This window comes from Morus notabilis, unplaced genomic scaffold (assembly GCF_000414095.1).
Source record: "Morus notabilis unplaced genomic scaffold, ASM41409v2 Scaffold453, whole genome shotgun sequence".
Taxonomy (NCBI): Eukaryota; Viridiplantae; Streptophyta; class Magnoliopsida; order Rosales; family Moraceae; genus Morus; species Morus notabilis.
The window spans coordinates 309853-324693 of record NW_010362819.1 but is presented as its reverse complement, the minus strand read 5'-3'; the positions used below and the strand labels follow the sequence as shown (position 1 = coordinate 324693).

Genomic DNA, 14841 nt, shown 5'->3' with positions numbered 1-14841 from the left:
AGTCCGACACATCTCTATTTATCTACAACAAAATGCCATTAACGATCTATCTATTGGTATATGTAGATGATATCATCCTTACAGGTAGTAACGACCGCATGCTACAATTGTTTATAGACCGATTAGCTCAACGTTTTTCTATCAAGGATCTTGGTTCCTTATCTTATTTTCTTGGGGTTGAAGTGATACTACAACCCAATGGTGTTCTTTTATCTCAACATCCACGATCTATTACAAAAAGCCAATATGTTGAATGCTAATGATGTTCAGACTCCGATGTCTCCTAATCAGGTGCCCGCTCTTAGTGATGGTACAACCTTTACCGATGCAACGGAGTATAGGTCGTTTGTTGGCGGTCTCCAATACTTATATCTCACTCGTCCAGATATTACATTTGCAGTCAATAAATTGTCTCAATTTATGCATCGCCCAACTACTTCTCATTGGACTGCTGTGAAACATTTACTACGCTACCTTTGGGGAACAATTAATCATGGACTATTTCTCAAACGCAATTCACCGCCATTACCCCATGTGTTCTCTTATGCAGATTGGGCTGGTAATACTAATGATCGCACTTCTACGAGTGCTCATGTGGTGTTACTTGGTCATAATGCTATTTCTTGGAGTTCCAAAAGGCAATGTTCTGTCCCCGTTCTTCCACTGAAGTAGAATACCGAGCTATTGCTTTTGTCGCTGCGGAAATCACGTGGATTCAATCATTGTTCACTGAACTTGGCATTTCCTTCTCTACCACTCCTACCATCTATTGTGACAACATTGGGGCCCCTTATCTTTGTGCCAATCTAGTTTTTCATTCTCATATGAAGCACATTGCAATTGATTTCCACTTTGTTTGTGACAAAGTCCAAAATGGCAAGCTTCGTGTTTCTCATGTTTCATCTGCTGATCAATTAGCTGATGCCCTCACAAAACCACTATCACGGGACCGACTACAATCCTTGCATGTCAAGATTGGAGTTCGCCACGGAAAGTCCATCTTGAGGGGGGCCTAATAAGGAAGATAGCATAAATAAGAAAGGAGAATCAAAAGGTTGACCAATTGTAATTAATTTATTTCATTTTAGGTAGTTTATGTATTTCCGTAGAAAATTTGTAATCATGCAATATCTTTTTCCTTATGTAATTACTTTTCCTTAGATAGCTTAATTTTGTACATGTACATATATTGTATTTCACACAGTAGTAATGTATCGGCAAAAACCATTTTTATCAACTTCTAAATATTTCATAGATCTTTTGAAAAAAAAAAAAAAAAAAAAAGGATGTGGACAAATTCAATACAATCACAACTTCCCATCCATCTCTTTCAATTCTTTTTTTTTTTTTCTTTTTTTTTTTCATGTTCTCTCCCTTTCTCCCACTCTGTCCTCCCTTTATCTCTTTATCTTTCTTCATATTTCTAGTGTTGTATTATAACTAATTCACATAGAATTCCTATGACAATTGAATCCAGCACATTGTTATATATAATGTTTCTGATGCAGCCGAATGGAGAAAGATAAAATTTTCTTTAACACCGAATTTCGCTTAGTGAATTTTAATCCAAAATTATTCTTAGATGTTTATAACTCATTTACAAATCAAATTTGGACGACTCAACAACCGAGAATGGCTCAAACTGTTTTTAAAAGAAGATCACAAGTGCCTTGTGCGACACTTGAACTAGGATCTCAACTCTAGTGAAATCTTGAGTCTACTCTTTTTTTTTTTAATTCCTATGTATTCGTACTTTTAGTCTTTTTTTTTTTCATATAAGCAACGAATATTTTTATCACTATAAATTTAATTAAAAAGAAAGTGGGGAGCCAGAAATAATTAGTGGGTGACCATAGAATCCCCTGACCCCTCTCTATATGCATGTCAATAATCATTTTTTAAGAAAAGATTAAGGACCCGTTTAGAAAGTACACTCAAATCATGATTCTTGATTATGACGTTTAAAATTTAAATTTTTTTTATAAGAGAAAAATATTGTAACAGAATTAATAATTTGAGTCTGAGTATACGAAACAAACAGACCTTAAAAAGAGTGAGAAAAATAAAAAGTGAATAATGCATGCTTATAGTATAAGGAAGGGAGAAAAATAAAAGTGAATGATGCACGCTAAAATCCAACAAAATAAATGCGAAAGACGAAGAATAAAGTTCGGATAATTTGATGTTGTCACAAGTTTCCTACCCCCACTTTTTTGCTTACTAAGTGGTCTGTGGACCCGTTAATTGGATGGCTGTAAAGAGACACAGAGGCATGCTTTGTCCTCCTAAATTTTAAGCTAAGATTATAATGTAATATATTGTTCATCATGATCCCATTTGTTTTGTTCTTTTTATTTTATTTTATTTTATTTTTTATAATTGTTAGGTATTATCCTTCTTATTCTATAGAGTTTAGTAATCCACGTCCACGAAGTTCCAGAAAGTTGTGCAAATTAAATTATTGTGAAACCCTGTGGATTTTGGAAATACATGGTTACATCGTCATTATGATTGATCTATTTATTCATTCTCGCTCAGTAAGAAGTTTTTTAAAAGTAAATTCTAAAGAATTCTGTAATCTAATATATTTCCTAATAAAAATTCAAATTTTGATTTTGATTGACGTTTGAAAGAGCCGTGTTGCATATCTTATCTATTTATAATTATTAATTTGCTATAGATTAAAGTGTGCCCTACATTATTTAACGGCTAGATTTTGATAAACTCAGTATTGATTTTGATGTTTGAAAGAGTCGTGATGCATATCTTCTCTGCTTAGAGTGGAGTGAATCGTACATTATTCAACGGCTAGATTCATGCTAATTGTCGTTTAGCAAAATTTTGTCCAACACAGCAACCATCTTGATCAACAAGCCATATGGAAAGCATAATCATATCTTATTTCATGGGCAAGTTTTAATCATTTTCTTTCAAGTTAGGCACTTATAACAATGAGTGGGGCACTTATAATAATGAGCACAGGAGTTTTAGAAAAAGTAAAATTCGACTCTCTCTTTTCTCTACCATATTTACCAACTAGGTAAAAAATTATAAGTTAAGGTCCTGTTCATTTCACCAGTTTGAATTTTTAGTTTTAAGTTTTTACAGTTAAAAGTTCTCAGAAAATGTCACATTTAACTTTTTCTATTACAGTTAAAAGCTCTCAAAAAATGTCACATATCAGTTCGAATTAAAAAATCAAATCCACGAAACGAACGAGACTTAAGTTACCAAAGTCTCACGCAAATTGCAAAAGCGTTAGTTTGACATTACTTTTATTCTTATTTTTAGATAGTAGAAGAAAAAAAATATATAGCTTTTTTATTTCAATGCCACATTTTTTATTTTGATTAAAAAGCACTTATAAAAAATTATTCAAACGCTCTTAGAAACGACTTTAAAAAAAAAAAAAAAAAACTTTCAAAAAGTAATGCCAATCTCGCTCACAAAATCTCTAATAAATTATTGAAAAAAAAAAACCTCAAAACAGTCATTATGCATTAATCTTTATTTCTCTATTATTTATTTATTTATTGGTTTCTCCCGTAGGTACTTATCCCAATACTCATACTCTATTTTTCATAATCTCCTTTAGTTTTTTGTTTCTTTGCAAAATTAGGGGAGGGAAGGGGAGGTACGTATTAGAATGAGACGACTAAATGAAACAAGGGAGAGAGGTATAAGAGGAAGAGAGGGAGTGGAAGAGGGATAAAGAACGCAAGAAAGGAATGAGAAAGAAGAAGATTAATGCCTCGTTCATTTTACCGATTTAAGTTTTCAGTTTTAAATTTTTATAGTTAAAAGATCTCAGAAAATGTCATATCTAACTTTTTCTGCTACAGTTAAAAGCTCTCAGAAAATGTCATATCTAACTTTTTTTGCTACAGTTAAAAACTCTAAGAAAATGTCTCATCTCAACTGAAAACTTAAATTTGTGAAGTGAATGAAGTTAAAAAGAAAAAATAATAGAGAAAAAGAGAGAAAAAAATATAAAACCAAAATTGCTTTTATAATTTTACTTTCAGTTTTTTTTTTTTTTTTTGAGAGAATTGTACCTTGAGCTTTTATAATCTTACCTTCAGTTATGATCTTACATGATCATTTCATGTCATGTTTCGGCGATAAAATAATGGGAGAATGGGATTTTTTTCGTTTTCAATAATTTAAGGAAACAAGTCATGTCACAAACTTGGGATTATCACGAATAAGTGGTTTAGATTGGAAGAAGTTTTGAAATTTATCCCCATATATGGACAGCCAAATGTTTATCCATGTCTTGTGAGACGCCATAATTTGATATCCCACCTATCACTTGAAGAAGGTCAGCAATTCGGTCGCTTTTATGATATAGTAACATGGGAAACCATTACAAGAAAAATCAAATGCCTTCACAAGTATATGCAAAGAATAAATCTTACGTGGACTTTAAGGCCAACGAATTACAGATCCTGTCCCGTCTTGGGTATTAGCTTCAAACTAATTATCAATGACTTTAATCATTCAAGTGGAATTAAATTCAAACTTTTTTTTTTTTTTTTTTTAAAGAAAGTCTTGCCGACAAGAGAGTACTTATAGTGCCTCTTTTAACCTTTTTTTTGTATGGTTACGTATGTTTAAAATTAAATAAGATTAAAAAATATATAAAATAAACCGTTTTTGATATAAATTTAATGGTTGAAAATGACTGAAAAAAATAAAACTATCAGTAAAACTATTTTTCTAGTCTTATGGAAACTCTTTTTTTTTTTTCCAATAAAACTAAAATCAATAATCTCAGGTTGAAAATTAGTTTTTTATATAGCATTTTTGCACCCTACATTTTAATATTACTCAAAAAAATAATTGTTAGCTTTCGATCGTTGCCCATTTATATAATCGAATTATATTTAATAGACAAATAACATTTTCTCAATCAATATGGGATTTTGATTAAAGCAATGACAATACCCTTGAATATAAAATTAAAAAGAAAAATAGTAAACATTAAAAAAATTAGAATAAAAAATGAAAAATGAAAACTAAACAAAATTTCCTCGTTTTGCGTTTTGAACTTTTTTTTTTTGTTTTTGTTTTTTTTGCTCTTTCTGTTTTTACTCATTAGGGTATTTTGATCACTTTCATAATAAAAAGCTATATTTGCCTAAGAAAAGAATGACTTTATTAGATGTGGGAAGGCCTTTTCAGAAGCAACTTAAGGGTAATCACTGCCTTATTTATAGCAGGAACCATCATTTACCATCTATAATTGCCACGTAAATATTAGAAGGCAATCCATGGGTAATTTCTGTAGATTTCCCTTGGATAACAATCCATCTTTCTTGCTTTCACTCTTTCATCCAATCAATCTTGAGGTTTCCGATCAGCATGAGAATTCGAGTTCCAGAATTGAACAAAACGGCCAGTAAAATAACAAATCATGTACGTTTGAAGAAACAACATGACCTTAGAAACGACAATAAACCCAATAAACAACAGAAATGGTGAACGACAAGAACCCCTGTATATATGTATGTATTGGTCAAGAGAATCTCAATACTATTCGTTTAACTAGGATATTTCGAGTTAGAAATAATTACATATAAACTGTTTGATTTTTAGCCGTTTTGAAATTTATATGGTTTTTTTACAATATTCTGGAACTTTTTCTTAAAAAAAAAAAAAAAAAAAAAGTTGTTTGTAGTTATGACATAGACTGAAAACGAGAATATCATTCAAACAATATCTAAAGTGAATCAACATTAATTCACCTTAAAAACGGCATCAATTCACTCCAAAAAAAAAGGGCATCAATTGTGTAAAAGACAAGAAAAATAAACAAACGACATCACACCACAAGAACTTGAAAACAGTATTGAATAGAAAACGACATCAATTGTGAAAACCGCAGCAACCTGATGAAACACATCAACCAGGAATCGACAACATATTAATTAACAAAACAGAATTGAAAGGGTAACAACAAGAATTGCCAGGGACAACAAAAAGATTAGAAAACTAGCAGGTTGTAAAACGGCGGCTAAAAACAATTTATCTACAACAAAGGACACCAACATGTAAACGGCAATAATTTCATGAAACGATATAAACTATAAGCGACTGCACCGTCAAAATATTATGCATCTGATGATGAAGGAAAGGAATACTTCCATGAAACAACATAAACTAGTTTCTCTGTTTAATGCGAAGTTTAAAAATCATATTATCAGTAACCATATTAAACAATCTGCTCTATATATGTTTTCACCAAACGCCTAATGCTCAACAAAGCGGCATGCACATAATCCATGAAAAAAGTTACCCCCTCAATTTCCCTTTATGAAGAATTAAAGCCAAAAATATGAATTGAATAAATTAGCACATACGGTTCATACTGTTCATTTTCTGATAATAATTAAAAAAGAAACGTTAAGTGGCGGTTACTCCCAAGGATAAAGAACAAGAAAATACCCTTGTCAATCTCTCTCACATACGGAGCAACCGAGTGAAGATACCTTGTGCCAGCTCAATTAAATCTAGTGATCACTACCAACTATGATTTCATTTAAAAAAAAAAAAAAAAAAAGAACCCAAGATGTCAATCTTTATATATCATGTGTAACTTTACAACTAGTTGGATTTTCACACAACGCATGAAGATGACAAGAAGCAAGATCAAGAACCGGCCTCTATTATCGCTTGTTGTGGCTGTCCTAGGTTTCTTTTGGCGTACTATAACGGCGAGTAGTAATGGCGAATATTTGATAGGAGTTGGGAGCTATGACATGACTGGACCGGCAGCCGGGGTGAACATGATGGGCTACGCCAACCCCTTCCAAACAACGGCGGGTGTGCATTTCCGGCTAAGGGTGAGGACTTTCATAGTGGCCGAGAGCTCCCAAGGTCCGAGGTTTGCCTTTGTTAATCTTGACTCAGGAATGGCTTCGCAGCTCGTTACTATTAAAGTGCTCGAGAAGCTCAAAACAAGGTATATTATGTACTTAATTACATGCCAAAACTAGTCATCAACCTAATTTAGTTGTAAATTAATTTGACTTGAGTCAAGATATTTACTCTTTTTTTTTTTGACATAAATCAGAGAGAGAGAGTTTATTTTTAGTCCTCCAATTATATGTTAAATCTCATTATGGATTTTCAAAACATGTCAAAACGAATTATAGATAAGCTGAATTGTTCCACATTAGCTATTTTGTCTATCTAACCGTTAAAATATTAACTGAAAAGGCGAGACTTTCATCTTAATATACGTGTCCGAACATATAAAATTAGAAAATTAATTTACTAAACTATACATGGTCCAAACGTCTCTTTTTTTTTTTTTTTTTTTTGGTCAAGATCATGTCTATGTCACATGGACAAAAAAACTAATTTGGAAAAACTTTGATAGAATTTGTCTATAATCCGGAGACTAATTAAGGATGATATCAGCCCTTAATGTTAATAATGCTGATCAATTTTTGAAGGTTTGGAGGTTTATATACGGAAGAAAATGTGGCAATCAGTGGGATTCACACTCATGCGGGACCCGGGGGCTATTTGCAGTACATGCTTTACACAATAGCGTCCCTGGGTTTTGTCCAACAATCCTTTGACGCGATTGTGGATGCAATTGAGCAGAGCATTATTCAGGTTCATGGAAGCCTCAAACCAGGATCAGTCTTCATCAATCAAGGTAATCATGGATTCAAAACTATTCTCGTTTTACGTGTATTTTATGTGAGAAAATACTGTAGCGAGTCACAAACCATAATTCGAACCATGACACGAATCTCCCTTCCAAACGCGCACGCTTAATAATTCGTCACAATATGCATTGTATATATTGTAAGGTGTGTGTACATACACACACACATATATATATATATATATATATATGTTGATGTGCGTATATGTATACTATATAGGGGACGTGGAAAATGCTGGAATAAACAGAAGCCCAAGTGCGTATTTGATGAATCCAGAAGAGGAGAGAGCTCGGTATTCGACAAACGTCGATAAACTTATGACACTGTTGAAGTTTGTTGATGGTGCAAGCGGGAAGAGCATTGGAGGGTTCAGCTGGTATGCGACGCATGGAACGTCAATGAGCAAAGACAACAAACTTATCAGCGGCGACAACAAGGGCGCTGCCGCTAGGCTCTTTGAGGACTGGTTCGCTTCCGCTAGTACTCAATCTCCTTCCCACTCTATTACCAATTCTTCTTCTTCTTCCCTAGGTAATCAAGCTTTTCCTCTAACAACGCCCTTTTCATGTAATAACAAACATGATATAACCATGTCATGTAGAATTCGCGCCCTAGAACTAAAATTTCATCTGTATGCAATTTAATTAGGGCCATCTTTGTGTTCTTTCTGATATATATTAAAAACGAGGGTCTGATTTTTCAAGTTGATTGTGAAAAGTTTCATTTTCTCTCTAAAGAAAAACGTTCATATGTATTTTAATAAAAACGAAAGTTCATATTAGTAATTTGGATAAACTATTTCTTTCTTTCTTTCTTTCTTCCTCGTCTTAGGCAAATGTGAACACATATCTGGTTATGCAACATTGTGACAACTATGTCGTATTGTAATTCCTGTCCAAGAATACTAAAACTTCATGACTGATGTATACACAATATGAACACTTAATTAAGTTATGGGAATATTGGTCTTTTCAATGCATATAGAATTTCAAAAATAAAAAATAAAAAGGGGTCTATTTTTTTAATTTTTTAGTGAGGAAGTTCCATTTTCACAACGTTCTTGTTTGTTTGGATCAGTACTAGTTTTTTCTTTGGACAAATTAACTTATTATGTCAATATTATATATCATTAATTCAAGTTTGACCACAGGAAAAGAACAAATTCAAGGACCATGGTGGTTGTGAAGAATTATAGAAATCGCCGAATACTAATTGATGTTTGCTTTGTGTGAATTAGATGTTGGTGATGAACTAATAAAGAAAGCTCAAAGAATCAAAGCCACGGGAGGAAAGCTCTGCGGTCCAAAAACCAGCCAAGGGTTCAAAGTAAGAAAGAACGATGGGTCCCTCTTCGTAGGGGCTTTTTGCCAATCAAATGTGGGAGATGTCACCCCTAATGTGTTGGGAGCATTTTGCACTGATAGTGGCAAACCTTGTGATTTCCAGCACTCCACTTGCGATGGCGATAACCAGCGCTGTTTGGGCCGTGGACCAGGGTAACCTCCTAAAGATAAAGAGAAAGGCTATTTTGAATGGACATCTCCTCAACTTTACGAGTTTGGCATATTAATTTTTTAATTTTTTTTTCGCAATTCACCTCTTAAACTTTAAAATTTGTTACAATATTAGTCAAATTAAAAACTTAATTAAAAATTTAGACGGTATCTTCTACGTGAGTGTTTAATGAGGATAATTAATAACTTTTTGCATCGAATTGATCCTCGTATATGCATATTACAGGTGAATTTTTTTTTGAAATTGGGAGTTGACTGTTTTTGGGTAAAAATTAGGGGTTCCCAATGTTAAAAAATTTTCACCTGTAATGCTTATATAAGGATCAATTCGATGCAAAATGATATTAATTACTCTCATTAAACACTCACGTAGAAGATACCATTCAAATTTTTAACTAATGAGATGTTTGGTTCATGGATTAGAACCATGTGATTAGAAGATTTTTCGATTTACGTGTATTTTTTGTGAGAGAAAATATTATAGCAAACTACGAACCATGATTCGAATCAGGGAACGAATCTAAGTACCAAACATCCCCTAAGTTTTCAATTTGACTAACATTGCAACAAATTTCAAAATTTAAGGGGTAATTGCTGAGAAAAAAATTAAAGGACTAATTTGCCAAACTCGTAAAGGTTAGGGGGTGTCTATGCAAAAAAGCTATAAAAAATTTTGCTAAACTTACTCTTTGAGTGCATGAATTTGAATTTTTATCTCTTACTCTTGATTAATACCTTTTAACTAGTATAGTTATTTGACATAAAAAAGAAAAAATTGCTAAACTTACCCTTAGAGTGTATGAATCTAAATTTCTACGTCTTACTCTTAAATAATACATTTTTGACTAAAAAAATATATTAAATAAGAGTAAAAGATAAAAATTTAAATGTATATTTTAAGAGATATCTTACTTAATTAAGAATAACCAATAAAAATTTAGATGGGCTCGCCTTGGGCTCATGCTTCTTTAGGTTTCTTCTTCAAATAAAGTTCATTCACTGGCATCATTTTAATGTTGAACGACAGGTATCCAGATGAAATACTAAGCACGAAGATCATAGGAGAGAGGCAGTTTAAACAGGCCGTTGATCTATTCATGTCGGCTACGGAGCAACTAACTGGAAAAATCGACTACCGACATGTGTATCTGAATTTCACGAACATCGAGGTTGATTTGCATGGGAAGAACGTGGTGCAAACGTGCCCTGCTGCTCTTGGACCGGGTTTCGCCGCTGGGACTACGGATGGGCCCGGTTTCCCTGGTTTCCAACAAGGTGATAAGAAGGTAAGAATCATTTTTTTTTTTTCGTACTTTATTTTTGTGATTTATTTATGTTGGTGTGATTTTTTTTGTCTAATGGGTTTAGTTAAGTGAGCGGTGGATAAAACTGAGGGACGCTCTGAAGAAACCGAGCCAATATCAATTGGACTGCCAATACCCCAAGCCAGTTTTGATCGATAGTGGCGAAAAGTTTGATCCTTATGCATGGGCGGTAAGAGAAAACTTTTAATAAACAAGGACAAAAAAGATATTCAAAATAGTACAAGTGGATGGTAATTATTAGAAAATGGAAAAAAAAAAAAAATCAGCAAGTAATATGAAACTTGTTCTCAGGAGAAAATAAGACTAAAAGAGCCAAGAGTTTAAGATTAAGTAGGAATATGACACTTAAATTGAAAGGTATGAAAGAAGCATTTCAAATAAAATTAAGGTTTATATATATTTCAAGAAAAAAAAAGAGAAAAAATAGTCACTCATGAATTCTTTGGATATAAATGCAGCCTGCAATATTACCAATTCAAATTCTCAGGTTGGGAAAACTGATCATACTTTCTGTCCCTGGAGGTTTGTTTCCTTTTCACTTTAGTAATTTGAGCTTACCAAACTATAGCATATGCCTCATATTATAACCTCGTCTATTCTGCTGACTAGAAATAAATCTAACAAGACATACGGCAATATACCACTACAATTGAACCTTGCAGAATTCACCACCATGGCCGGGCGGCGACTAAGAGAAGCAGTTAAGGAGACACTAATTGGCGATGGCAGCGGCGAATTTGATAATAACACGCATGTTGTAATAGCAGGACTTTCAAATACCTACTCACAATATGTTGCCACATTTGAAGAGTACACACAACAACGATATGAGGTACATAGAGAACTCATCAGCAAATTCTATCCCTTCAAGCTTACCAATATATATATATATATATATATATATATATATGTACACACGTGTGTGTTCAATTTGCATGAATACTCAATGGGAACTTGCAGGCTTCTTCAACTCTTTATGGTCCTCATACCTTATCAGCATATATTCAAGAGTTTAAGAAACTAGCAAAAGCAATGGCAAAAGGAGAACCTGTCCCAAAGGGTCCTTCCCCGCCAGATCTTTCCTCAGAAATAATTCGCAACCAAGTCGGACCTGTTGGAGAGTCACCTCCCCCGGGGGTGAATTTTGGCGACATAAAAGACGACGTAAATCTACCGAAGAGTGGCTCGTTTGCGAAAGGTGAAAGAGTAAACGCAACATTTTGGAGCGCAAACCCAAGGTACGATCTCTTGACAGAAGGAACGTATGCAGTTGTAGAGATGCTTCAAGGCAAAAGTTGGATCTCGGTTTATGATGATGATGATCTCAGCTTGTATTACAAATTCAAAGTGGATAAGAGTGGCTATTATGGCTTGGCAAACCTAGAATGGGAAATACCAAAAGAGGCCAAATCTGGGGTTTACAGGCTAAGGCACTTCGGATCTTCAAGGAAGAAAAAGGACTCTCCCAACATATACTTTACTGGAGCATCCAGTTCATTTGCAGTGTCATAGAGAAAAGAAATCTCATAATTTTAGCCACAACTTGTACTTATAGCAGAGAAAACAATAAGTACTGTCCAGTTTAATGGTTTTACGTACAAAACTGTCACTTTTTCAACACCAAAACAAACTAGCCAAAGAATAATATTGAATTTGGGACACATGCTGAGGTTGAAAGAAAAACCTGTCACTAGTAGGAGTTGTACTCATTTGTTCATCCATATCACACATCTGAGACACTTCCCTTCAGTGAGTAGATCAAAAGCTTTGTTGATGTCTTCAAACTTAAACTCGTGCGTAACGAACTCATCCAGCTGAAGTTCCTGGTAGAAAAACAATATAAAATGAACAAGCAAATATATAAACATATATATATATATATAACATGGCAATGTTTTTGTAATCAAAACCAAGTTTTTTTTTTTTAGGAAAATAATGGTAACCATCACCTTGTCTAGGTAACGTTTAAGGAGGATAGGAATATCAGACTTGGGTTTGATTCCCCCGAATAAGGATGCCAAAAGGGTTTTCCCATGGTGAAGGATATTGTATGAGGGAAGGGTCACCTGTGACCCTGGCTTGTCCACACCTAACATGATTGTTTTGCCCCAACCCTGAAATCCGGGGAAAAAAAAAAAAGATGAACATGTGATATGTGTATAATGAACGACAACACAGAGAATATGTTACTAGTGATACATAAGCTTTGTGTTTGAAATGAGAGAGAGACCTTTCGGCAGCAAGCATATGCTTCTTGCACCAAGGATGCATTTCCAACACACTCAAAGCAATAATCCGCGCCAACCCCCGTCATCTCCATGATCATCTGGCTTGAAATAAGCAAGTCCAAATATGATCAGAACTTCATTAGCATGGTTATTTCAAGTGTGAATTCATTGAAGTACAAAGCTGAAAGATTAAGAGGAATCACCTCACTCACGGGTTTTCCCCCGGTGTTTTTAGGATTGACAAAGTCTGTTATTCCAAACTTTTTCCCTGTTAAAAAGAAGAATAAGGATAAAGAAAGTAAACAAAAATAATAATCCAAATGACTATAGACCAAGGTCTTAATTTCATCATGGCATTGATGATTATTGTTGTCCACATTGAATTCAATTGCATTAATAAGTTCATTTTCTCTTCTTGTAAAGACGGAAAACCCGCTAGAGAAATTGTGATGAAAAAGGAACATTATGTGCTCTAAATGAAAACTATATTACCAACTTCAAATTTGTGGGGGTTCAAGTCGACACCAATAATTCTGGTAGCTCCGCATAGTCTTGCTCCCTCTGCAACCTACAAAACGAACCAATATCACCAGGCTGCCACCAGATACAATCAGACAAACCACAAAAACTGAAGGCAAAAATAATAATAATAAAAAAAGAAAAATATTTTATATTAAGTGTTGCAAAACCATACAGCTAATCCTACTGAGCCTAGTCCAAATATAGCAACAGTTGATCCTGCCTCCACATTTGCCTTCTTCCAAGCAGCAGCCACCCCTATGAGAATAAAAATAGTAATAAAAAAAAAGAAATAACTAATTGATCTATTTTAAGGTTGGTATGTACTTAAGTTAAGACACTAATCCAAACCTACCAGTTGATACCTCACAGCCGAGAAGACATGCCCGATTTGGAGCTGTCACGTGGTCGATTTTGGTCACGTGGGCAATGTCTACCACGGTATACTCACTAAAACTTGACACGGACAGAAAATGGTATATAGGCTCCCCATTGAGGCCTGTGAATCTGGTCGTCTCAGGATATCTAGGCATCCAAGGTGAGAGCTTATAGGGAAGTTTTGAACAGAGATTGCTCTTAATTGATTTGCAATCTACACATTCCCCGCAATCTGGCAAGAATGTTGGGATCACTGTGTCTCCTTCACTTACCTCTTCTACATCTTCTCCTACACTCTCCACAACCCTACAATTAGTCAGCCACAAATACATAAGTTACTACTAATCATAAAGATGTTTCTATTATAGGATAAAAAAATAGCTGACAATATTGCAGAGTTTTGGACTATCAAATCACACCAAAATTACAGTAAATCTTGAAAAAAAAAAGAAAAAAGAAAAAGAGAGAGAGTAAATTTAACTAAACCTTATACAAATGCTATAGTCAAAAACTGCATTTTGTTTGCTGAACTATAATTTCGTTTTTCTAAGAGTAACAATTGTGCAAATAATCGTTAATCTAGGAACATTTGGAATGACATACCCTATGGCTTCGTGACCCAAAATTCTTGGGAAAATTCCAGGTGATTCCTTCAGAATGTGACAAAAATAAAAACTCAGACTGATGAGTTTTCCAACTGATCAAACAAATATAAATTATGCCCATATATAAATAAATTTAAAAGAAAAATAAAAATTAAAAAAAAAACCTTCATTTTGGAAAAGGCGACATCGGTATTACTGGGAGAGGTGCAAATTATTCGAATTCGAACTTCACGGGGCATTGGCGGTGCCACAAAGATCCCCTCTATCACTAGTGGCTCACCAGCTACACGACTAACCGCAGCTACATTTTTTATAACGTGAATGAATTACTACTCGCTTTTAGATTTCAATCTACCAAATAAAAAAAGCACAAAACTTGTTCTACTAAAAATTAAAAAAAAATAAAAAAACCTCTGGATCTAATTGGCATCCCCTTGCTTTTGCTTGATAATTTCTCTTCCATGGCGTCTCACAAGAGTGAAAGTCCAATATAGTGAGTAAGATTACTCTGTTTTTCTTATTAGCTCTTTCTGGCTGTCTTTGCGGTGAAAAGCATCAGAGCAAATGAAATCTTCTGTGTGACTGTGTCC

General features: G+C 34.0%; 2 protein-coding genes across 2 annotated transcripts; one reads left to right on the top strand and one right to left on the bottom strand.

Moving 5' to 3' along the window:
• The first annotated feature begins 6635 nt into the window (after window positions 1-6635).
• On the top strand, window positions 6636-12056 carry LOC21394917 (neutral ceramidase 2). Its single transcript, XM_010103003.2, has 9 exons — window positions 6636-6964; window positions 7461-7669; window positions 7902-8213; window positions 8920-9178; window positions 10224-10482; window positions 10565-10690; window positions 10980-11043; window positions 11184-11353; window positions 11482-12056. Exons 1-9 carry the CDS (start codon window positions 6636-6638, stop codon window positions 12031-12033), a joined length of 2280 nt encoding a protein of 759 aa, XP_010101305.1. The 3' UTR covers window positions 12034-12056.
• LOC21394916 (alcohol dehydrogenase-like 7) lies at window positions 12043-14830 on the bottom strand. The gene is made up of 10 exons (XM_010103002.2): window positions 14663-14830; window positions 14416-14552; window positions 14250-14296; window positions 13624-13952; window positions 13444-13526; window positions 13242-13317; window positions 12953-13017; window positions 12752-12847; window positions 12471-12635; window positions 12043-12344 (listed from the first exon to the last, which is right to left on the bottom strand). The coding sequence occupies exons 1-10, from the start codon at window positions 14712-14714 to the stop codon at window positions 12228-12230; spliced, it is 1167 nt and encodes a 388-aa protein (XP_010101304.2). The 5' UTR covers window positions 14715-14830; the 3' UTR covers window positions 12043-12227.
• Window positions 14831-14841: the final 11 nt, after the last annotated feature.